Source organism: Nothoprocta perdicaria, unplaced genomic scaffold, assembly GCF_003342845.1.
Source record: "Nothoprocta perdicaria isolate Ctin4 unplaced genomic scaffold, notPer1 scaffold_157, whole genome shotgun sequence".
NCBI lineage: Eukaryota > Metazoa > Chordata > Aves > Tinamiformes > Tinamidae > Nothoprocta > Nothoprocta perdicaria.
In genome coordinates this window covers 1,529,493-1,552,906 of record NW_020454727.1, presented here as the reverse complement: position 1 = coordinate 1,552,906, position 23,414 = coordinate 1,529,493, and the positions used below count along the sequence as shown (strand labels likewise).

Genomic DNA, 23,414 nt, shown 5'->3' with positions numbered 1-23,414 from the left:
CCTCCTAAATATTAAATAAAATTGAGGCAATACTTAGGAGTGCGGTGATTTGCAAAACTTGGTAATTTGGGGACAACTCGAGCTGATTCATGAGACTCAAATCCATTTCTTTCTCATGTGTTCTAAGCCGCATTTTCTGATGTAGCATTTTGCAGCAGAAAAGAAAAAATCTGCCGTGTAGCTATTTGTGGAAAAAAGTGCAATATAAATAAAGGGAGAGTTTTGTTTTTCTAAGGCTTCCATTTCTGAAACATGTTATACACTGTCAAAAATCATTCTGAGATAACTTTGTGGTGATGGTATGAGCTGGTAAAAGAACTGTGTAACTCCTGGGATCACAGATGCTTTATGTAACTACTCAAGTGCAAATACGCAGGTGGCAGTCACCACCTATCCCTTCTTGTTCTGTTTATATTGGTATTTTATTGGTTTTTGTGAATATGCGAGATCTAAAGAAAGAAAAAACCTTACTGTATGAAATCTGGCACTTTAAGCAAACGCAGATTCTTGTGTTGTTTTCCTGTCCTTATTTCAATTATGGTCCATGAAGTCGAAGCTGGTTCTTAGTCCCTTTGCCTGCGCTGCACCTCTCCAGCCTGTCCGTGTTTCTTTGGAAGCTGATGTTCCTGTATGCAACAACAGGGAAAAACAGCACCAGGATATAGATGGTGTTTGGATATACCAGGATTCTGCCCTGTCTGAAGAATTTTCAGGTGATTTTGGGGGACACCCTCGTCCAGTCCCCGTGGATTCTGGGGCTTTACGGACAAGCTCCTTGCGGAGCGGGAAGGGGCTGATGTTTTTGCTTGACTAGAGGGCAACCCTATGAATTTTGAGAAGTTTGGGGGTTTGCTTTTGCTTTTCCTTTTATCTGGAGACAGGCAAACACCTATTATTTCCCCCCCCCGACTTTTTCTACTCTGTAGATTATATAGTGGGGCCTTCGTGCTGTCTTGTTAAGAATAAAACGTTCTGCCTTTTTGTGAGGGTGTCTTTGGGTGTCATCTCTGATTGGAAACACAGTGAAGTGCCATTTAATTTTGAAAGCGATCAGSTTTCAAGTGATTGTAGCTCCAGGTGACCACCGGATTAAACCACCAGGACACTGGAGTTTCCCTCGGGCTTCCTTGGAACCAGTTTTAAGTCCAACTTCCTCCTGTACTAAAGGACACCGCCATGGCTTGGGCCCCGGGCTGAGTTTTTGATGTCTCGTTCTCACAAAGGGCCCAAATCGCCCCCCGTGGGGCCGGCGCTGGCGGGAACGGGGCCCGGGCGCTTCGCGGGGTCCCCGCGCGGCCGGGGGCTCCGCAGGCCCCGGTGATGGCGGCGGGGGCGGGGGAGGGGGCACGTGCCCCGCGCGCGCGCGCGCTCCCGCCCGCCGTCCCCATAGCAACGGAGCCGTAAAGCGCGGCCGCGCCTGCCGCCTCGCGGCACTTCCGGCCGGTGAGGCCTAGCAGCGGCGGCGGAGGCGGCGGCGGCGGCCGCGGCCCTTCCCGCCCTTGCCGCCGCCATGGAGATGCCGCTGCCGCCCGACGGTGAGCGCGGGGGGCCGGGGGGGCGCGGGGGCCGGGGGGGCCGGCGCGGGCTCACGGCGCTGCCTCCCGCAGACCAGGAGCTGCGGAATGTCATCGACAAGCTGGCGCAGTTCGTGGCGCGCAACGGGCCCGAGTTCGAGAAGATGACCATGGAGAAGCAGAAGGAGAACCCCAAGTTCTCCTTCCTCTTCGGCGGCGACTTCTACGGCTACTACAAGTACAAGCTGGCGCTGGAGCAGCAGCAGCGTGAGTGCGGCGGGCCCGGCCGTGGCCGAGGGCGCTGCGGCTGCGCCCGCCTCGCGACCGCCCCGCAGCCGCCCGGGGTTTGTGGAGCCCCCCCCGGCTCCTCACACCCCCCCCGGCTCCTCACACCCCCCATAGCTCCTCAGCCCCCCTGGGGTGCGGATTGGGGAGCCCTTGTGCCCTCCAGAGCGAGGGGTCCCCCACAGCGCCCCCCCATCCTGCCCGGGCCTCGCGTTGGGTTCAGTCCTCCCAAACCCGCTCGTTTTGCTTCTCCCCACCCGCCTCAACTGCCTCTTGTGTGAAAGACCCGAGCAGAGCCCCCCGGTCCTGTTGGGGGGCGGCCGTTCCCCGCCGGGGGCTGCAGGCAGCCGCCGTCTCCGCGCTAACTCGCGCGCTCGCCTCCCCTGCCAGTGCTGTGCAAGCAGAGCCAGGACATGGAGGCCACGGCGCAGATGCAGCCGCTGCCGCAGCCCGCGCTGCCGCCGGCTGCGCCCATCCCGGCCCCGCAGGGCACGCCGTCCGTGGAGGAGCTCATCCAGCAGAGCCAGTGGAACCTCCAGCAGCAGGAGCAGCACCTCCTCGCCATGCGGCAGGTCGGTTTAGCGCGAGCAGCCAGCGGGGTTGTTGGCTGCGAAGGGCAGCGGCGGTCGTGGCGCTCAAAGGAGCGACTCTAATCCGTATTTGATGCTGCAGCCCCCTCAGTTACGGGGTGTTCCAGTCTGTGGCGCTCACGGATGGATTCTGCCCGGGGCTGGGCYGGGATGGTGCCCTGTGCTCCGTTTAGCTGCTTTGCAGCCTGTGTTTTGCTTTTAGAGGTACCGAATTGAAGGGTCTCTGGAGAAGGGGAGAGTCCCATGTGGATTGTGCTGTGCGTTTAGCAGCTGGCTACAGTTAYCAGCTCACGTGAAGGAGAGATTTAGGAGGTGGAAATGAAGAATATTTCTCCTAAAGAGCGAGACAAGTCATCTTTTCTCAGAAATAACACACTTATATATGGCCACATTGCATGTCAAAGGGCTTGGTCTTCGAGGTGACTGCTCATGGTTAAAAGAACAGGGATGCATTGGTTGCAGTGTAATTTCTTTTGTTGTTGTTTTCTTTCAGGAACAAGTTACATCAGCAGTAGCCCTTGCGATTGAACAACAAATGCAGAAAGTTTTAGAGGAAACCCAGTTAGATATGAATGAGTTTGACAACTTGTTGCAGCCAATAATTGACACGTGCACAAAGGATGCAATCTCAGTAAGTAAATGTCCCTCTTAGCAGGTCCGTACCTGTCCTGGTAGGTGAAATGCAACTATGAAACTATGAATGCAACACCAAGAAGGATGAGAGGTTCTTAATTGTACAAAAAGCAATCAGAAGATTTTCATTTCAGTCACAATTGATTTTTTTTTTCTTTGTTTCTGTTTGGCTACTCAGAACACGGAGTCCATTCATAAATTGAAGAAGAGGCTTCCCTGGAAACTGAGGAGATGGAGGGGCTTGACTTGTGCTAATGGGAAAAAAAAAGATGGGTCCCTATTTAGAAGTGTTTTGAGGCACCAATTTGAGTGCTGCATTAGGGTTTAGGGTAAAGTAGTTCAAAGCAGCTACTGATTATTAAAGAAATAGATCAGAATTTACCTTCAGAATAGGAAGATAAATTAAGCCTGATCATGCAGTAAATGAGTGATCTAAAGCTGAACTGTTTGTTATTTAGTAGTGTTGGAGATAAGTACAACTCGCACTTTGAGACTGTATGGTTAAAAATAGCAATGTTATTGTTGCATTGTGTGGTACACGAGATGGCAGTTGTTAYTGCATATTTCCCTTGCAGTTATTTCAATTTAGCAAGTCCACAGGATGTGAGCACAGCAGACTAACTTAAAATATTTTCAAATTCATTTTCTAAGGCTGGCAAAAACTGGATGTTTAGTAACGCCAAGTCTCCTGCCCACTGTGAGCTGATGGCTGGGCACCTGCGGAATCGCATAACGGCAGAAGGAGCTCACTTTGAGCTTCGACTGCATCTAATCTACTTAATCAATGATGTACTACACCACTGGTAAGAGCTTTTTAGCAATTATTTACAACTTCYGTCTACTTTGTTTGATTATTTCAGATAAGTCTGTACAGTAAAATGTAAAGAACTAGTGTTACTGTTGTAGCAAAAGGCAATAACTGTCCTCCTTCCCTTCCTGAAGCCAGCGGAAGCAGGCACGAGACCTTCTGGCCGCTTTACAAAAGGTGGTTGTGCCTATATATTGTACCAGTTTCCTGGCAGTGGAGGAGGATAAGCAACAGAAAATTGCCAGAGTAAGTAGCTGGCTTTTGTTTGACTCTCTGTTTTGCTCTCTTTGAGCATTAATGCTAGACATATGGGAAATATGAGGGTAGAAGGGGGCTGCCGAGATTTTTTCAAGTATGTTTTTTCTGTCACAGAGTGTACTTGAATTCATGTTGGAACGATAACTTTAWCCCCCCAAAAAGGTACCTGGGCTTTATTTAAAAGTCACCATGATGGTGAATACCTCAGGGTCTGTGGTATTTCCAAAGACAAGTTACTAAATCCTAGGCCTTTTGACAAAGCCAGCTGTATAAAAATGCTTTGCCTTGACTTTTCTTCTGTTGATTATCATTTCTAACAACCTTTTGCTCTTGTATTTATTCAGCTTCTCCAGCTGTGGGAAAAAAATGGGTACTTTGATGAATCGATTATTCAGCAGTTGCAGAGCCCAGCACTTGGACTTGGCCAGTACCAGGTTAGCTGCAAAAGAAATTAACACTTTCCGTATTTATATAAATATAATCTTGTTATATATATAAAAAAGTATATATAACCTTGTTATTTCAAATGTTCAGTGATCTGTCAGCTGATAGAATCCCAATAAGTTCCCTGTGACTGTGTTGTGGCAGTTAAAATGCAAGTCCATATTCTGTGGCTTCTTTTCTTCTTATGGAAAAGCATAATTGGTAAAAGAGAAACTAAAGAAAACCTTAACTTAAAATTTTATGTACTAAGTCTACTGATTATTGTGGCAGCAGGACTTATTCATTGTTAGCATTAATAATGAATGCTGTTGATTTTAGATACTCTTGAAAGGCAGCTTTTAATACAGACAGCAAGTTTTAGCCTCCAGGGAACCTTTTTGCAGGTTTTCACATAGATTCCATGTGCGAATAGGTTCTTCTGCTGATGAACTCTGCTGGGTTTTCATGTATTTCYTGGGAGGAGGTGGGGGTTGATATAGGAGATTCTGCCTGAGGAGCTAGGACAGCTACTTCAGGTGTGGCATTAACTTTCTGAAAATGTTCTTAATTTATCTTTATTTTTCTCAGGCAAATTTGATCACAGAATATGCAACGGTAGTGCAGCCTGTGCAGGTAGCCTTTCAGCAGCAGATACAGAACTTGAAGACTCAGCACGAAGAATTTGTAAACAGTTTGACACAGCAGCAGCAGCAGCAGCAGCAACTACAGATACCCCCGCTAGAGAACGAGGTGAAATCAACGCCCCCACCCCAGGCCCCCACATCGGCACCAAGCACCGCTCCGCCGTCTGTTCCAGTCACGCAAGCAGGTACTAACCTGTCTGGGGTGGCAACACTGAGATATTTACTGCTTGTTTTTCAGTACTGAGCTGCTGTGAGATGCTGATTTGTTTCGAGCAAAARTCTAAAGCTGCCTGGAGATTTGCAGGTGGTGCAGTCTTGACCCAAAGATGCACATTTTAACAGAGATAAAAAAAAATACTCTCTCCTAGTAGCAGATTTCTGCCAAATATGGACACTATGCAGCAAAACTCAGTGTTTTGCTGGTGTTTTAGTGATCTCTTGTGACCTGGGGGCTTGTACCTTTCTCCTGTCTGTTTCAGATGATGGTAAATCTCAGATGCCGCTGTCTGGCTCTACGGAATATGACACCACAGGGTCTGGAGTGCAGGATCCTGCTTCTGGAGGACCGCGTGGCCCTGGGTCTCATGATCAGATTCCACCAAATAAACCACCCTGGTTTGACCAGCCTCACCCTGTTGCACCCTGGGGTCAACAACAGGTATTACACGTGCTTCTGAGACAAAGTATAGAGGGAGGTGGAAGTTCATGTATTCAGAAAGATCACCTTGGGTGGGAGAGGGTGGTAAAAGCTGTCAGTGTTAGAACTCCAGAGTCAGATCCCAAATTTTCTCACAACTGAGAGCAAAGTATAAATTATGGTTGACAGTTTGTCATCTACCACTTTATCTGTATGAACAAGCTGAACAACAAGAATCATTTTGTGAGCACAGTGCCATTCTTCTCAGTGGCAGTTTGGTCTTTTCCATTTTTTTCTCTGAAATTTCAGTTATTTGGACCTTGTATATGGACAAGCCTTTTCCTTTTTGCATATTGTCTACATTTTGAGGCAATAGTTGGGCTGGAAGACAGACTGTTTTTATAATGTTCTTTACTTTTATAGTCTTGTGACCAGGCTCCTTACCCTCAGCAGCAGGGACCTCCTCATTGTCCTCCCTGGAATAACAACCACGAAGGAATGTGGAACGAACAGAGAGATCAAGGTTGGAACAACCAGCGAGAGACGCCTTGGAACAACCAGCCAGATCCCTCTTGGAACAACCAGTTTGAAGCACCGTGGAACAACCAGCACGAACAACCTCCATGGGGTGGGGGTCAGAGGGAACCTCCATTTCGAATGCAGCGGCCACCTCACTTCAGAGGCCCATTCCCTCCACATCAGCAACATCCCCAATTCAACCAGCCCCCGCATCCGCATAATTTCAACCGCTTCCCACCTCGCTTCATGCAGGATGATTTCCCACCTCGCCATCCCTTTGAAAGGCCTCCTTATCCTCATCGTTTTGATTACCCCCAGGGGGATTTTCCTCAAGGTAAAGTGTGTCCCTGGGCAGGTTTTCTTACGTTGCAGTGCTGATTACCCTTGCAAAATTATTTAGTGCTTTGCACTCACAGCTTATGCTTGGAGGAATGGCTTTCCAGAACTACAGTGATTTGGGGGGCGTTGGGGAGCAGCTGCTACACAATATGTAGAATTTGNTTTTTTTTTTTTTTTTTTTTTTTTTTTTTTTTTTGAGTCTGCCTCCCTTGGTGGGATGTGGATAACCAGAAGCAGTAACCCAAACTCAGGGCAGCATATGTCTGAACTGGTTCCTTTTCTCTTTACAGTATCTAGATGCAAAGTGGATATTTCTTTTGTGAATGTTGATTTCATTTTTAAAATCTAAAGTCCAGAAGTGAAAAGCGACCCCAGCCTGTGGATTTCATTTCCTGCATGTCAGGCCGTAGATGAGGGCTCTGTTGTCTTGCCTGGCCTTTGTGGTATGGATTGGCTGCAGTTGGATTGGCTGCTTCCTTGGAAGTCTGATACAGTTCTGCTCTGATTTAGTTTCTATTTCACATTCAGAAGTTACGATTAATCTAGAATTATTGTTGTCAACATGAAGYCTAAAGATCCTTGTGGTTCCCTATGACTATGACAAGTCACTTAAAAAGCAATCACGTTGCCATTTTTAAGCTTAAAATGTAGGAGGTGCTGTTTTAAGCATAAAATATTCATGATTCTATAAGTCCAAAAAAGGCTGAAAAACAAGGAATTCAAGCTTATATATTTAAGGATCGTGATTACCTTTAAGTATTTTTTTAATTTATTTTTTAGGGGAAACAGTCTGTACTTTTTAAAAACCTGTGTCTTTTAAACAGAGTTATGTTAGTAAGTAGGGAAAAAAGCTTTGCTTTTTGGTGGGGGAATTAAGCTCAGAAACGGTGCTGTGTTTGGCATTGTAGTTGTGACCCAGATCTTTTGTTGCTTYGAGGAAGGCTCTTGGAGGTGGGAGTCTGCTGAAACAGGTGGCTAAAATTAGCAAGGACAGCAGAGATTAAACTGAAATTCTGCAAGATGAATCAGGTGGCACCGGCTGAAGGGCGGACAGAGGCTGCAGGGGCTTCTCCTGAAAAGCCCCGTCCTCTTGAGCGCCGTGTTGGTTTCCAGGCTCCCGTTTCTCTGCGTAGTGCAGCGAGCTCAGCAGGGACACGGGGCTTTGTGGCAGATGGCTCCTCCGTCAGGGGCTGGGCAGATATCATTYACTTCTGCCCTTAGCAGGATTTCACCTCTGCTTCTTCTCAAGACACCCCTTTAAACAAAGTGCTTGTTTCTCACCCCTTGGTGCGAGCTGATTTTTGCCATTTTTGTTTATTTACGTGTCCTGCCCGGTGTAGGGACACAACTAATCACAGACCTGTGCTGCACTAAGCCAGGACGGTGTGTTCAGGCTTTGGGAGCAGCGTGCTGCTGGCTGCCCTGCATCTAAAACCTTTCATTCTTGAGAAGATTCTTGCTGTAGAGCTTTTTTTGGCCACAGTTTGTTCCGAAGCAAACATGAAAGTTTCCTGTTGTTGTGAGAGTAGCTGCTGTAGCTGGAGAGAGGGACGCTGCAGGGTTTTAGTGAGCGTGGAACAGCTCTCGTTCTTTTTTGTTCCTTTTCTTGATTGTCAAGGCTCCAGCTGCCATGATTATATATATTCCTAGGATAAATGCACTGTTTGAAGTACCTCTGTCTGCCTTCCTTTCTCTAAAGCTAACATAAACCTCCTTACTCCTGCTGCTCTGTGCAGAGATTGGTCCTCCTCATCATCACCCCGGTCACAGACTGCCTCATCCTGGGATCAGCGAGCACCCTCCCTGGGGAGGGCCCCAGCACCCCGATTTTGGGCCTCCACCACATGGATATAACGGGCAGCCTCCTCACATGCGGCGACAAGGCCCCCCTCACGTGAACCACGATGATCCCAGTCTGGTGCCAAACGTTCCCTACTTTGACCTTCCCGCTGGACTTATGGCTCCACTTGTGAAAGTAAGTGCTCGAAACGGGCCCTGCCTAGTAGGATTAGAAGTCTGAAATGCCCCGCTCAGCTTTAGGGCCGTGTTAAAGTTTTACATTCCTATTTCAAATCTTTCCACGCCGCAGCTGTCAGACAAAGTCATTGCAGGGTTTGTAGCAGGAGGGACAGCTAGGGAAAACGGTGACATTTTCAAGTGCTGCATCCCCTTGAAATGCAATTCAGTTCACATACGTGAAAGACTTAATGTGCTCTTGAAAATCTTACCTGTGTTTAAGCAGTTAGTGCTCAGTGATTTCCAGATGGGCCGAGGGATGTGGTGTGGCCACTGTGCCCTGGGGCTGCTACTCAGGATTCTTCCTACAAGGATTTCTTTTTCTCTTTTTAACTCTTAATGTGGCACATACAAACAGAGAGCAACAGAGGGCAAGAAGTGTTCAGCCTCTGTGGGGATGCCAGCGGCTTTGGGGTGTCTGTCTTTTTCTGTGCCGTGTTTGAGGTGAACAGATAGTCTCCTCCATCTCTGACTTTGCTGCTGCATCAGCTTTTGCCAMGTTTCCATTCAGGCACTGTTACCACGAAGGTGGGTAAATGGAGCGTTTAAATGGATCGCCAGGTAGACAAAATGCAGCTTTCGACGGGTGCAGTGCTGGCTGATCTCATTGAAATGAAAATGGTAGTGACAGCACARAAAAGCTTTGGGTCAGCTGCAGAACCCTTATTGCTGGACCTTGTTTTTATCCAATAATGAATTGTGAGGTCCCTACACAGTTAAATCTATATTCATCTCTTCAGGTAGCTACCCCATGACACGAATGTAATTTGTTTTGTTTCCGGCAGCTTGAAGATCATGAGTATAAACCTTTAGATCCTAAAGATATACGTCTTCCACCCCCAATGCCCCCCAGTGAGAGACTCCTGGCTGCGGTTGAGGCATTTTATAGTCCACCATCTCATGACAGGCCTAGAAACAGGTAAGAGTAGGTATAGCTAACAATATGGTAAGGAAAAAGCCCTAAGAAGCTGTCTCAAACAAAGAAGTGCCTCTCTCTTCCTTCGCCTGTGTCTTGGTTCCACTAATGCTGAAAATAAATGCTCTTGTTTTATTTTAATCTGCACACACTGTCTCATCTTACACTGTGTGAGACGTTTTGGCCGAGACTCTCGTTTCCTACAAAATCTAGTGGAAATCCTGAACTTCTCTGTTGACCAAAGTAGAATTTTCACAGATGTTGGTTCTGTGTGGTTGATTTATTGCAGTGAAGGCTGGGAGCAGAATGGACTGTACGAATTCTTCAGAGCTAAAATGAGAGCGAGGCGGAGGAAAGGTCAGGAGAAGAGAAATAGGTGAGCGATCCTATCTGCTGCCCTCTGATGTGTGCCCTTCATTGGGAAGGTGCTCATAATACTTTACACTAAATATTTGGGGAATATCTGTTGATGGAATCACGAGTGTTTGTCTGCTCTGGAGGAAATAGTTCTTGCCACACTGTCATGTATTCACTAGGCTGTCTGCAGTGCCCTTTTGCAGTATGAACTTGATGAAAAGCCTGTTTGCTTTCTTACGCATCTCCTGGCAGCTTTACTGGAGATCTTTTCTGTGTCTCTGCAGCGGGCCGTCTCGGTCTCGCAGTCGCTCGAAAAGCCGAGGTCGCTCGTCCTCCCGCTCCAATTCACGATCTTCAAAATCATCCGGCTCCTATTCGAGGTCCCGATCTCGCTCTTGCTCTCGGTCCCGATCCTATTCACGGTCCCAGTCCAGGTACAGTGCAGTGGGTGAGGAAAGCCMTGAGGGCTGAATGAGGAACCCTGCCCTGTGACTTGCACGCTGACCTCGTGTGTTCTCCTCCTCCAGGAGCAGGAGCAGGTCCCGCTCTTCTCACAGCCGTTCGCGGTCACGCTCCAGGTCACGATCGAAGTCCTACTCCCCGGGAAGGCGACGCCGGTCGCGGTCCCACAGTCCCACTCCTCCGTAAGCAGTTACTTGTTTCCTTCTCTTTCTACCCGAGTTGTTCAGGAATGTTCCATCAAAGAAGGTTTTTTCATAACCTGGGTATATTAAGCATCTCAAGAAATATGATAAAAGATGACAAGCAGATTTGGGAGCCTGTGTGCTGTATATATTTACATATACAGAGAACAAAATTACTCTGTTGTGGCTGTTTGTCTGAACAAAAGCYGCGTAGCTATGAAGGCTTTTTACGCCTTTGTAAAAGGATCCTAACTTGTACTGGCTGCAGGTGGAGTGTTTCTGGCATCCGTAACTCCATAGTCTAATAACTTCCTACTAAACTGTAGTTTATGAGCGAGGTTGCAATTAAACGGGACCTTAATGTTTTAACAGAACTTAAACGAATTTGATCTCTTATTGTGTCTGACAATGTGCCTGAGTCAGAACAATCTTGGTTTCTTCTGGTTAATATATTCCTTTTATTTCCTTAGKTCTTCTGCTGGCTTGGGGTCCAGTTCTGGGCCTCCTATACCAGAGTCAAGACTTGGAGAAGAGAATAAAGGCCATCAAATGCTAGTAAAAATGGGTAAGATAATGTCCTGGAGCTTTTTAACTCTTCTTTTTCCCCTGAATATAATCTTTCACAAACCAGGCAACAAAGTCAGGCACCCAGCTCTTGGATACAATTACACCAGTGTTCTTAACTATGATCCATTCCAAGACCTTGCTCTCCCAGGGCCACAGTAAGTGTATTCCAAGGTGTTAGGAATACAGAAGCTGAAGCAGGAAGATTGGACTTGTTCTGTTTCCTCCCCCTGCCCTCCTACAAGTCTTCAGTGCCAGTGCTGATGTCTGTAAGCTCCTGCAAAGCACTGCATATTAATACATTTTAAAATAAGTGGGACAGCCTGGCTATTTTTATTCTTGCTCTCTATTATTTTCTTGTATCAAACTGATTCTTGAGCTTTTTTCCAAAATGTTTGGGCAATCTTGGGTGCTATTGTTTTTATTGATAGAGTTTTGAAGACAATGCTTGTCCTTTCTGTAGGATGGAGTGGATCTGGTGGATTGGGAGCCAAGGAACAGGGGATTCAGGACCCAATTAAAGGAGGAGATATCCGAGACAAATGGGATCAATACAAAGGAGTGGGAGTTGCATTAGATGACCCTTACGAAAATTATCGAAGAAATAAAAGTTACTCATTTATTGCACGCATGAAGGCCAGAGATGAATGTAAGTGAATATTACTGCACAATTTTATAAATAATGCCAGATTTAGCCRTCATTTTTATCTTATTTAATAAGGATTTCACTGTAGCTTAAACCTAAATCAAAAGACTACAAACTTTAAAGWCTAAGGTAATAAAATAAACCACCAGGTAAGTACACCTGTACTCCGAATAACCCACCATTTTTCCCTTTTTGGACTTATTTTTATTCTAATTAATTTCTGCAACGCGTAGGTAATTAGCCTGCTCTCTGTAAGCTGTAGCAGCAGCCTATCTCTTTTTATTGTAACCTTCAAGAAATAGGGTCCATCACAAAGGTGCTTTTATGGCCAGAGCCTTTCACAGGTTGGGTGGCTGCCAAAGCAGGAGGGAGGTTTTTGCGGTTTAAGTAAAGTTAGGCCACGCTTGCTGTTTCGTTTTACCCAAGTTTCCTACCATTAAATTCAGAGTTGGAAATTAATTCCTTGTAGGAAAGGCTCAGAAAGAGTAGGTGCTTTTGAGGAGAGGAAGAGAGTTCCCTGATTGAGATCCTTATTCCTAAAGCTGTCATTCCATGAAACATTTCAGCCAGCTTAGGTAACTCTGGAATGGGTAAGGCTCTTTTCCCTGTAGTTTCAGCAAAGCGTGAAGCACAAGACCCTCCACCACCTCAATAAGACTCTGGAGAAAGATGTCTTACATCTACCACAATCATTAAAACGTGTATAAATCCAGATTTACTTCCTCTAAATTTATAAGGAATTAGTTTTAAAACTATCGTGAAAAAATGGAAAGCCGTGACATGTACTTCAGAGCTTGTGCTTTAATGTTTAAAAAGAACAGTCATTATTAGGCCATGTCTAGCAAGTTTAAGAATTTCCATGTATTTTGCAAAACCTTTTCCTTTGTTAGCTATTTTCTACTAGTAGACATTAGTCAAGCTAGCCCTAGTCCAAAATTACGATTTCTGTAGAATACAAACGTTGTTTGATACAAGTCCATGCCTTTAGTTCCATAATGTATATTTATGTCTCTCAAAAGGTTAATTCTGTCTGAAGTGGAGAGGTGCTGCCTTGGGATCAAGTCAGACTGATGCTGAGCAGTGTATCCTAACATCTAAATGGGGAATGAAGCATCTAGTTCCAGCACAGGTGACCTCTGAGCACTGTGTGAGCTTGTTAGAAGCTACCATACAACTCACCACCCCTGCACACCAGCTGCTGCAGCCACAACTCGGTTCAGAACGGGAGGGTTAACTGTTCTCCGTGTTCAAGCGCTCTAAGGGATGTTCACTGCTTTGTAATGGAAGACATTCTTTAAGCTTTTTATATTTTTGTATATACCCTTTATTAAACGCTAATTAGTTCAATAGAAGAGAATCGTTTTTCTCTGCTCTGCAAGTTTCTAACAGTGAAACATTCGTGGAAACTTCCTCTAAACTAAATGAGACAAAAGTTTTGTAAGTGTTTTGAGACCACCAGCTAAAGATGTTAGGTCCCTACGCTGCACTTCCACGCCCGCGGTCTGCTTGGTGGTAACCTCTTCCAGAGTCATTGGTTTGTAGAGCAGAGACCCTCTTAAAACCATTCAGTTAATATGGTGAAATAGCAGTTTGTTCTAGATCTACTGTAGTTGTGGAACTGTAACTGTCTGTGAATCAGCATACACCACCTGTATGTTATCACCTCGTGAATTTTATTGTTTTGCCTTCCAATAAACACTTTTTTAATAAAAACAAAAGGGTGGCTCCTCTTTCAGAGAAAACAGATTTCAATACTTTGGATGTCAAGTCTCTCATAGTTAATTTGCCTTCATTTTGTGTTCAGGTAGGGTTTTGTAGTAGTTGAACAGAGCTAGACTGCATTTAAACAGTGTTTAAATGAGGCACTAAAGTTAGGACAGTAGTCTTCTACTGTGATCACATTCAGCAGCATAGTGCAAGTTTATCATTGTAAAAATGAAAACATGTAAACCAGAATGACTTACCCAGCTCCTTCAAGGAAATGTTTTCTTGGTGTTTATTCCTGAACATTGACTTAATTTGCCTGAAGCCTCTTGGCASTCTCTCTCAGTTAAAATTCACGTGTAAGAAAATATGTATAGAAAAATACAGAGCAATTAGTACAAATGCTTACAGTACATATTTTACATGCTTTTATCTGTACAGTTCGAAAGGGTTTCTTGTTCCACCTTGAGGTTTGTAAATGTAAATTCTAGTTTACATTCACCAGGGAAGAGTCAAAGCAGTTTCTGCTCCTGCCCTTTCTCAAGCTCTTGGAGTGCTCGCTCAAGGGTTAGAGGCGGGGATTTGTGATTCTTGATGTACTGCAAGAGAGCAAAGTTAGTTAATGCAAATCTATTGTGTAGATAAATACTCTGTASTATTTAGCAAATAATGTAGATTAATTTTCTGCAGTAATTTACAATATTTGGTAAATAATAAATCTTTGTAGCGAGACACCTGCACTCTTATATACTAGCAGCAGAAAATGATGCTACGAGTATTTTAGTGTTAGGAAGATCCTTGCTCATTTGTGGACTGCTAGATGCTACATCAGAAACAAAACAAATCTGGGCATACAGTGAATCCAGCTCAGTCTTGAGCACAAGCACTATACCATCTTCTCTGAAGCAAGTTAATAATAAATTTATTCTATTTAATAAACTAAATAATATTAAGTAATATTAGTAACAAAATGTTTGCTACAAGTCTGAGTGTTTGAAAGAAATAGATGGTCATGCTAGGCATAAATACCTCTTTAGCCTCTTGCAGGCTGTGATAGTGGAACTGCTCCCTCTCCAARGAAGCCACGAGGGATCTGTGAAGCTGGTGGACGTTCTCGACGAACTGCTGAGTCAGCAGCAAGTGCTGTTTTAACATATCATTTAAAAGAAGAACTGATGGACTATACGCGGTCAGGGCTGCAAGGAAGGGAGAGTATGCACTTGAGTGATAAACTAGAAGACAGGCCCCAAGTTGGAAACAATCTAAGCGTGAGTTAAATGCATTAATGTTTAATAGAATATTAAGTGCTTTTTTCAGTACCTTCTACTGTGTCCATGCTGATGACGTGACTGGCAATAGGTACTGGATCGACGTAGCTGTTTCCTAGAGATGGGCCGAGCACTGCAGAATTGTTAGCTGTATAGAGAATGAAATTAGAATTACTATGTTTGGAGGTGAAGAGGGCTGTAGCTAAGGCTCAGATGACTAGAAGCCTTTGTGGGGATTTCTGTAAAAAAGAAGCAAAGCCCCAAAATACAGGGACCTGGCAGCTAGATGATGCTGAAACAGTGCTGTGGCCTCCACCCTTTTTTTTTTCCTCTCTTCAAGATCATAATACACACCCTTTTAGAAGGCAACTTTTTTCAGTTCCAAACAGTGAAAATAAGGGTTCTAGGCCATTCTTTTCAAGCACACCCTGAGCCCTTTTGTCTCAAGTGCAGCGAGAAGTGACTGTTCCTTTTCTAAAAGAAAGGGTAGGACAGGAGTTACCCTCAGCAGCAGCTAAAGGTCTTATCTGTGTCTTGTAAATTCGACCATAGCGCTCTTCTAGAGCTAGCTACAATGCAAGAACACCCCTACAGGGGAAGATCACCTTGGTATAACACGGACTTACTCTTTGGCCAGTAGTAGGTAAACGGAGAATCAAGGGTCTGAACTGCAGTTTCCTTGAYGGTCACTCTGGGTGGCCGGTCACGCCTCTCTCTGGCAGGTGAAGGTGACGATGCTGAAGAGGGGTCTTCTCCAGAACACGTGCGGCTGTGCGAGTGTTCCTCCGAGAGCTCTGATACAAATTCACTGTCTGATACAGACGGCGACTTTTCAAAATCTTCTGAATATTCGGAATTAACAGTCCCGTCATCATCGTTTTGTCTGTGTCTAGAAAAGGCTGCAGAAACTTCACTTAAATGCTCGGAGATTTCAGTTTCAGTCATGATTTTTTCAATATCCCCCTCCGATGCATCATTTATGCCAGCTACTGAACTTGTTTTAACGGAAGTTTGGTCATTTTTCACTTGGAAAACAGCTTTTGGGGGATCCCTGTCTGACTTTTGGACATTTTGAAAGCCTGCACCCTGTAAAATGAAAGAACTACATGAGAAATGGAAAAGAAAGATTATGGGAACCAACTATAAACTTGAATATGCCTCCATTGTTCTTAATCTATGCTGCAGTATCGATACTGCTTTATTAAGAAATAAAAATGCTGCTTTACTTTGGTTTAGGAATACAACAGGAGTAGTTATCTTAGAATAAACACTGCACACCAAGCAAAGGCAGAATGGAAATATGAGCTACAAGGGAATTTCCACTTACTTCCCACTTCAGCTCTGGTGTCTCACGGGGGACATCCGATGCCAAGTCATCAAGGCTCAGTATATTCACTCTGAAGTCTGCAATTAAATGACAAATTGTCACCTTGACATCACAGCACAGAAATTATCGTACACCATACAAAGGGAACACAACAAACAAACAAACAGATCAGTACTATATTCCCAGCTTCGAACTAGTGTGTTATACTGAAAAAGCAAGAGCCAACCTCTCTTTAATCTTAGCAACAGCTCTCTCCAAGTCTCCAGCTTTGCCTGGAGCTGGATCTGTTAACCAAGTTCAAGAGAATCCTTTCCCTGAGGGTGTTTAAGATCCATACACAATTAAGAAGAGTTACCGTTTGAGCTCCCACTAGCTGAATCTTCCGCCTCTGCTGCTTCTGAAAATAACTCGTCTAATGACTTTATTTCACTTCCATCGCTTCCGAGTGACACGTGGCTCTGCTTGMCATCGCCTGTTCTGGGCAGAATACTCCTTACAACACTGTCCTTCCTGGAAGGAGCCAGGGATTGAGATCTTTCATTATTTAATACTGACAAGTTTCTGTTGGTTGGTGAAGGTGTTAGTGAATTAGCTCCAAGGGAAAGGCTTTTCTCTGAGTCTCTGCTGTGAAAGGAAGGTGCTTTAGGTGTCTTTGAAAGTGAAATGTTTTTCTGAGATGCAGGAGGCATTCCTGATGAAATTGTAGTCTCAGTCTTTCAAAGAGCATGAAAAAGAAATTCAGGCATTATTTGTGTATGTAGATCACTAAAAGCAAAGACAAATTACAAAGGGTAAACCCTAATAAGTTAAAAATGTAAGCTGAAGCCAACTCACTAACAGCTACAAATGGAGAATTAAAAATTAGTTTCTGGCACTAGCCAAAAGTGACTTACCAGCTTAAGACTATTTCATAAAAGTGTAAATAAAAATATAGAATCCAGGTCCATTTACCTTTCCGACCTGTTCAGAATCACTTACAGGCACCCTCCAATGCTGATTTCTACTGGAGAACTGCCAAGGGCTCTTCACGGGCTCTTTCATTTCCTCTTCATCCCCATCCAGACCAAGCTGCTGTTTAACTGCAGCATCACCGGGGCCGTTGCGGCTGCTTTCAGCTCCCTTAGGCCGGGCCCCAGCCAGGGCGCCGTTTTCACGGGTGTAATTCTTGCGATACTTGTTGCCTCTTGCGCTGCGCTCGCGACTGGAGGCGGATGACACGGACTCATCTGAGGGCTTCTGGCGCCGCTCGCCGTCTCGCGAGTCCAGCTGCTTTTTCCGGCTCATGAACCTGCTTTCCAGCTGCGCCACCTTCTTCAGCGCGGAGCTCGAGCGCGCGTGGGAGGCGCCACCCGGGGCGGCCTGTGCGCGGGGCCCGGCGCTTCCCGGCGGCTGCTTCCACCCGCCTCCCGGGCCGTGCTCGCCGCCCGCCTTGAGGAAGCGACGCGGCGGCGCCTTCCCAGCTGCCTCCAGCTCCGAGTCACCCGCAGACAGGTCGCTGAAGGAGCGGAGGAGGCCGCCGTGCCCCGCGGCGGTGGTTCTGGCGCGGGGCGCATCGCCCGGCCCTTGCGGGAGGAGGGCGCGGGGCGAGGGCGCTGCCGCCCTGCGCGCCCGAGCGAGCGCGGCCATGGCGGCCCGGGCCACGCGGCTCCCTCACGTCCCCGGACCGGCCGCGGCGCCGTATCCCGGAGACCGCCACTCCCCAACATCCCGCCCGCTCATTGGCTCTCCGCAAGCCGCCCGTTGCGTRCTGCCGTTCCTTGGGCGCAACCGGCCAATCGCAAGGCGGTGCGTCATCACTCCGACTACAAATCCCAGCGTGCTCCAGAAAGCGCGGGCACGTGGTGGATTGCTCCGCCTCTTCTGGGCTTTCAGCCAATCGAGTCCCGCCTCACCACTCGTGTAAGCGTACGGGCCAATCAGCGCCCGCCGTGAGCAGGGTGGGGCCGCGAAGGCGTGGGGCCGCGCGCGACCGTTGGTGTCTGAGGCGATGGTGGCCGTAGCGCGAAGGCGCCTCGGTAGCGCCCCGGCCTTTGAATCACTGCGGCTGCTCCTGCTCCTCGGGGCCGYGCTCGGGCCCATCCAGGCCGCAGTGTATTTCCAGGAGCAGTTTCTGGACGGAGGTTTTGGGCGTGAGGAAGCGGGTGGTGGGGCCGCTGCTGATAGCGGGTGTTAAAGGGTGACGGTTTCTCCTGCCCGTGGGCAGGCGAGTGCTGACCAAACTCTTGTGTTCTCTCGTGGTTACTGGCAACGGCTTTGTGGGACAGSCAACTGGCACAAGAGGTGGATGAATTCCGAGCACAAACCAGACCTAGGGAAGTTTAAACTCACAGCTGGAAAGTTTTATGGAGATCCAGTGAGAGATAAAGGTCTGTGGGAGCTATGGGGAGGACTTGGGATTTCTCCTTCATGGCAATGGAAGCATTTCTCTTGTAAATGGGGAAAAATTAAGTCTTCCTGCTCTCTTTACAGGTCTGCAGACTAGTGAAAATTCTAAGTTTTATGCTATCTCCTCAAGATTTAAACCATTTAGTAACAAAGGGAAGACTTTGGTCATTCAGTACACCGTGAAACATGAGCAGAAGATAGACTGTGGTGGGGGATACGTTAAAATTTTTTCCTCAAACTTGGATCAGAAGAACCTCAGTGCAGACTCTCAATATTACATCATGTTTGGTGAGTKCAGTTACTTCTGCATTATTAACATACAGCCATTGTTTTATGGCAGCATTCTGCATACGCCCATTTGAGAAATTTATAAASATGTATCTCAAAATGAAAATTTGTYCAGTAATATTAAAAGGAGGAAAGTAAGCAATGTCTTTTTGCAGATGCAGAAAGAAGTTTAGGATACAAGGCATGAAATTTCTTTGTAGGGCCAGATATTTGTGGATCTGAGACAAAGAAAGTCCATGTTATTTTAAGCTACAAGAATAAACCACATCCAATCAAAAAACTGATAAGATGCAAGGTAAATGTAAATCTGGTATTATAGACTGGTATTATAGCTCTTATGAAGAGCCTTGCATCAGAGTTATGTATTTCAAGAACCTTGAACACTTTACTTCCTTTCTTTAAAACCCAGGTGGATGGATATACGCACTTGTATACTTTGATTATAAAGCCAGATCAGACTTACAAAGTAAAAATTGATAATGAAATGGTTGCGTCAGGCAATCTAGAAGATGACTTAGATTTTTTGCAACCAAGGAAAATAAATGATCCAAGAGTGAAGAAACCCACTGATTGGGATGATCGAGTCCAAATTGATGATCCAGACGATGTCAAACCTGTGGTAACTTGCTCTCTTGCATCTGCTCTTTATTACTGGGTTATATYGTTGTTGCTAAATTCAATTCTTAGCTCAACTGTGGTCTTCGTTTTGSATTCTTAATCTTCCATTTTATAGGACTGGGATGAACCTGAATATATTATGGACACCAGTGCTCGAAAACCTGAAGATTGGGATGATTCTGTTAATGGAGAATGGCATCGTCCTATGGTCAAGAATCCTCTATATAGAGTACATATAATTCTAATTATAGGTGGCTTTTTATAGTAACTCTTTTTTTGCCTGATTGTATTCAAAGCACATGGTTTATTGTAGGGTGAATGGAAACCAAGGCAGATTGATAACCCAAATTATAGAGGAGTTTGGCCCCATCCACAGATTGACAATCCAGATTATTCACCAGACTTCAGTATCTACAGCTATGAAAATATTAGCATCATTGGACTAGATATCTGGCAGGTCAGTTGGCTTTTTGCAAGCAATAGCAAGTAAAGGACTTTTCATTGAGTAGATGACAGCCTGTTTACCCTCTGCATATGGATAATATCTGTTGTTTTGGGATCTTAGCTGGTGAACAACTGTGTTGGTTTTTTTGTGTGTTTGTTTGTTTGTTTTTTCATTTGCTGATATTTAAATGCACTTGAAGTGCTTAACYGGGTCTGAAGAGTTGTTGGCTGCAAAAATGACAAGAAAATTGTCCTCTGGATGGGCTTCAGATCTTTTCTCCAGTACCTCAGGCTTCCTTACTACCTAGTGATCAGACTTCTGACTTGACTTAGAGTGGTAGAGGACTTCTTTAGATTTACATGTTAATGTCTCCCTTTTCTTGTGGTTTTTTTTTTTTTTATTATTTTATCTTTTTCTTTTTACTTCCCCTTTTTCAAAGGTGAGAGCTGGAACCATTTTTGACAACTTTCTGATAACCGATGATGAAGAATACGCAGAAGACTTCGGAGATGAAACTTGGGGCGAAACAAAGGTATTGTGTGAAACTGATGTGTCTGTTTTGGGTCTTTATTACCAGATTTTAGAAACTCAATATCCAATTTTAGCAAGACTATATTTTTGTAYTGGAGTTGCACCTACGTAATCTTAATATTAGGGTCCTGAAAAGGAAATGAGCATAAAGCAGAGTGAGGAAGAGCAGCAGAGAGAGAGGGCCACAGAAGAGAAATACTTCCAGGAAAAAAATAAGAAGATAGAGAGAGAAAAAGAACATAGAAAAGAGAGATCAGAGAAGAAAGGTATGAAAAAAGAAGATCTTTAATCCTTATTTGAAAGAAGTTCACAGGCATTCTTTCACTTTGATCTATTATAAAGATTTTGATGTTTTTGTTAATAGCTGGTTGAAATCTGCACTGATAGAATTGTATTGAAACAGGATATAAAGAAGAAACAGGTTTTTGGAGCTATTTCATTTGTTTAATAAAAATACCATAAGATAGTGATTGTTAAATTCTCTGTAGTGAAGGCTAATTTCTTTAAATGTATCTTACAGGTAAATGTATCCAACAGGTTCTAGGGGGAAATACATATAGATGATGCAAACTTATTAAACTTCAATAATAAGCGAGATCTGAAAGAAACGCAAGCCCTAAAAGAGGAGAGGGGAATGTGGAGAAGCCAAACATGGCCTGAAGGAAAAGGCTGCCCCGCAGGGAGGAAGGCCGGGAGGGAGGGCAGTGTGGAAGGCACCACCTTTCAGGAGCGAGGCGCTTAAGGAGGGAGAAAAGAACGGAAGAGGGAGCCCGAGCACGGGCAGCCGGGCGCCCGGAGGGCTGCTCCAGGCTAAGAGCAGCAGGACCGCTCGCCCCGCCGCCATTTTAGCCGCCCCAAGGACCGTGTGGGAGCCGCCATGCCAGCGTCACCCCGGCAGCGGCGAGGCGGCGGCTCCCGGGAGCGGGAGACAGCGGCGGAGGCTGCTCGTGCTGCTGCTGCTGCTGCCGGTTACCGGGGCCGCACTGGTTCGGCTGCCATTTTAACGAGGGGCGGGAGGGGGCGCGGGGGGCGGCCGAACCCTCACATGGCGGCAGCCCGCGCCGAGGCGCCTGGCACCGGCACCAGCGCCGTTTGTCGCCGGGCGGGAGTCCCCGGGCCGGCGCGGGGCCCTCTGCGAGCGGCGGCTCCACGCAAGTGGGTGAAGAGCTGCTGCCCTTGGCCTCYGTTATGAGGCCTCCCTGTGTCTGGAAATGCATGTCTGGATGGACCTAGAAATCTGGGGTGTGTGTATATATATGTATTTATTTATGTACTATGTGTATATATGCGCACATGTATATGTAGGTTCTATTGTGTAATAATTGCTATATTATACTCCAAATAACCCCTCTTGAAGTCAAGGAAAAGATTTAACAAATTTACAATGCTTCATTGAAGCATCAAAAAAAAAAAAAAAAGTAAAAATAAGCTGTTTAAAAGAGCAGTGTGGAAAGAACCTGTGGAGAAGTCTGTCTGAAAACAGCCCACACCATCTCCCAAGTGGGGAAGTCCTGAAATGAGTTGCTAAGTTCCGTGGTTGGACTCGATCATCTTGAAAGTCTTTTCCAAACACTAGAATTCCTTGCAAGCCATTTTCTGTAGCTAATGTGACTTTGAAGTGAGCTGAGCTGTGTGCGGTTCCTGCTTGCAAAGTGCCCTTACTCTCCTCGTTAAACTTCATCTTAAAACCAAGGAGTCATTTTGTCATGATTACATTTCTTTGATGCCTTTGCAACAATTTTTCCCCTTCTATAATCTGTAATTTCCAGRTGACGCTTATTCCTAGTTGTTATAACCATTTTTTTTCTTGCAGCCACCGCTTTGGTGCTTTGCTCTGTGTTGTTCTGACAACTCTGTCAACTGATGTCGTGCAGCATCACTTAACATAACCTGGTTGGTGCTGAACTTTTCTTCATGTTTCAGTGTAAATCAACTAGCTGGAGTGTACACGGGAAGATCCAGCTTCATCTACATTCATCATAATTTCACTTCATTSCATTGCATCACGTAAACTAAAACATGGCAACAGGGAATGAATATATTTCAGCAAAACGAGATCATTCCTTTACAAGAAATTACATGTGGGTTAGCAGGATAATTCCCTGATTGTCATCACAATTTTACACAGTGTTGATGATGAAATAATTGATGTTGATAATGAAATAATTATGCTGAAAATATGCTGTTATGAATAACAGTAGTAAAACTCAGTGGAGCAGTTTCATGCCTAATCTGCTACTCTGTGGCCTATCTTTTGCCCAAGAACAGAGTTGCTTTATTAAAAACTGAATCAAACAAGAAAAATGCAAGATAACGCAGTAACGGAAAGCTGCCATTGGTGTGTGAGTGACAAATTGTGATATTGTGGCTGGCATACATAGCAGCATGAGCAAATAACAGATGCACAAACATCTTTTAATATTTTATGGGGCCTTGAAGGTTATTTCCAGACCTGTCAGGCTTGGGATTTACATGTAAGGATTCCCCATCTGGCCCTGAAAGATACAGAAAAGATGAGAGAGTAATAACTCTTGCCAGCATTCCTTCTTCAGTGAACTCTTGATTTTATGATGCTTTCCATCAGCTTCTCTTTGATACCTCACCTTCAAGACCACTGCAAAAGTTGGCCTGTGCTTGGTCATTCTATATGAAAGACTAGAATCCCATATATAACAGCCCACACGATAGGGTTTCCAAAATGTATTTCTATTTCTGGAAGGAAAACCAGGTAACATTAGTGCAGCAATGYTGGGATTTACTATGCAAGGTGTTTGCCAGAGGCAAAACTGAAATCTCTTCCAAATCACGGGTGGTCGAAGAAAGATATTTACAAGTATGTGTCTTGCCATGTGCCCCAGGGCAATTACTACTAGAACTGCAGAATACTACKATGTGCATGTAAAGAAATGGCAAAGTGCACACACCCCTATAGGGCTTTACCACTRTATCTCTAGTCTGTCAGGCTGGGTCTCACTACTCTTCTAGACCACAGAAAGGGACATCAGTTTCATTTCAGACTCATGCTAATCAACTAAGTAAAACTCAATGAATTGTC

The 23,414-nt window shown here is 45.3% G+C and overlaps 3 protein-coding genes across 7 annotated transcripts; 2 read left to right on the top strand and 1 right to left on the bottom strand.

Moving 5' to 3' along the window:
• The first annotated feature begins 1,500 nt into the window (after positions 1-1,500).
• CHERP (calcium homeostasis endoplasmic reticulum protein) lies at positions 1,501-13,489 on the top strand. 4 transcript variants are annotated; one of them, XM_026035196.1, is made up of 18 exons: positions 1,501-1,535; positions 1,608-1,781; positions 2,190-2,371; positions 2,883-3,020; positions 3,674-3,825; positions 3,965-4,076; positions 4,433-4,522; positions 5,100-5,340; positions 5,635-5,813; positions 6,216-6,645; positions 8,387-8,625; positions 9,452-9,585; positions 9,872-9,958; positions 10,224-10,373; positions 10,467-10,583; positions 11,054-11,148; positions 11,611-11,796; positions 12,813-13,489. In XM_026035196.1, the coding sequence occupies exons 1-18, from the start codon at positions 1,511-1,513 to the stop codon at positions 12,815-12,817; spliced, it is 2,736 nt and encodes a 911-aa protein (XP_025890981.1). In that variant the 5' UTR covers positions 1,501-1,510; the 3' UTR covers positions 12,818-13,489. The 4 variants fall into 4 exon arrangements, with proteins under 4 accessions (XP_025890981.1, XP_025890983.1, XP_025890982.1 ...); XM_026035198.1 differs by having other exon boundaries at positions 6,246-6,645; positions 12,813-13,487; XM_026035197.1 differs by having other exon boundaries at positions 6,243-6,645; positions 12,813-13,487.
• Positions 13,490-13,510: 21 nt separating this feature from the next.
• Positions 13,511-17,718, bottom strand: CUNH19orf44 (chromosome unknown C19orf44 homolog). Its single transcript, XM_026035171.1, has 7 exons — positions 17,044-17,718; positions 16,448-16,805; positions 16,093-16,169; positions 15,392-15,851; positions 14,818-14,913; positions 14,527-14,693; positions 13,511-14,096 (listed from the first exon to the last, which is right to left on the bottom strand). Exons 1-7 carry the CDS (start codon positions 17,716-17,718, stop codon positions 14,010-14,012), a joined length of 1,920 nt encoding a protein of 639 aa, XP_025890956.1. The 3' UTR covers positions 13,511-14,009.
• Positions 17,719-18,309: 591 nt separating this feature from the next.
• CALR3 (calreticulin 3) lies at positions 18,310-22,496 on the top strand. 2 transcript variants are annotated; one of them, XM_026035230.1, is made up of 8 exons: positions 18,310-18,458; positions 18,562-18,765; positions 18,966-19,060; positions 19,175-19,384; positions 19,499-19,612; positions 19,697-19,840; positions 20,268-20,360; positions 22,173-22,496. In XM_026035230.1, exons 1-8 carry the CDS (start codon positions 18,377-18,379, stop codon positions 22,221-22,223), a joined length of 993 nt encoding a protein of 330 aa, XP_025891015.1. In that variant the 5' UTR covers positions 18,310-18,376; the 3' UTR covers positions 22,224-22,496. The 2 variants fall into 2 exon arrangements, with proteins under 2 accessions (XP_025891015.1, XP_025891014.1); XM_026035229.1 differs by lacking the exon at positions 22,173-22,496 and adding an exon at positions 20,484-20,808.
• The last annotated feature ends 918 nt before the right edge of the window (positions 22,497-23,414 follow it).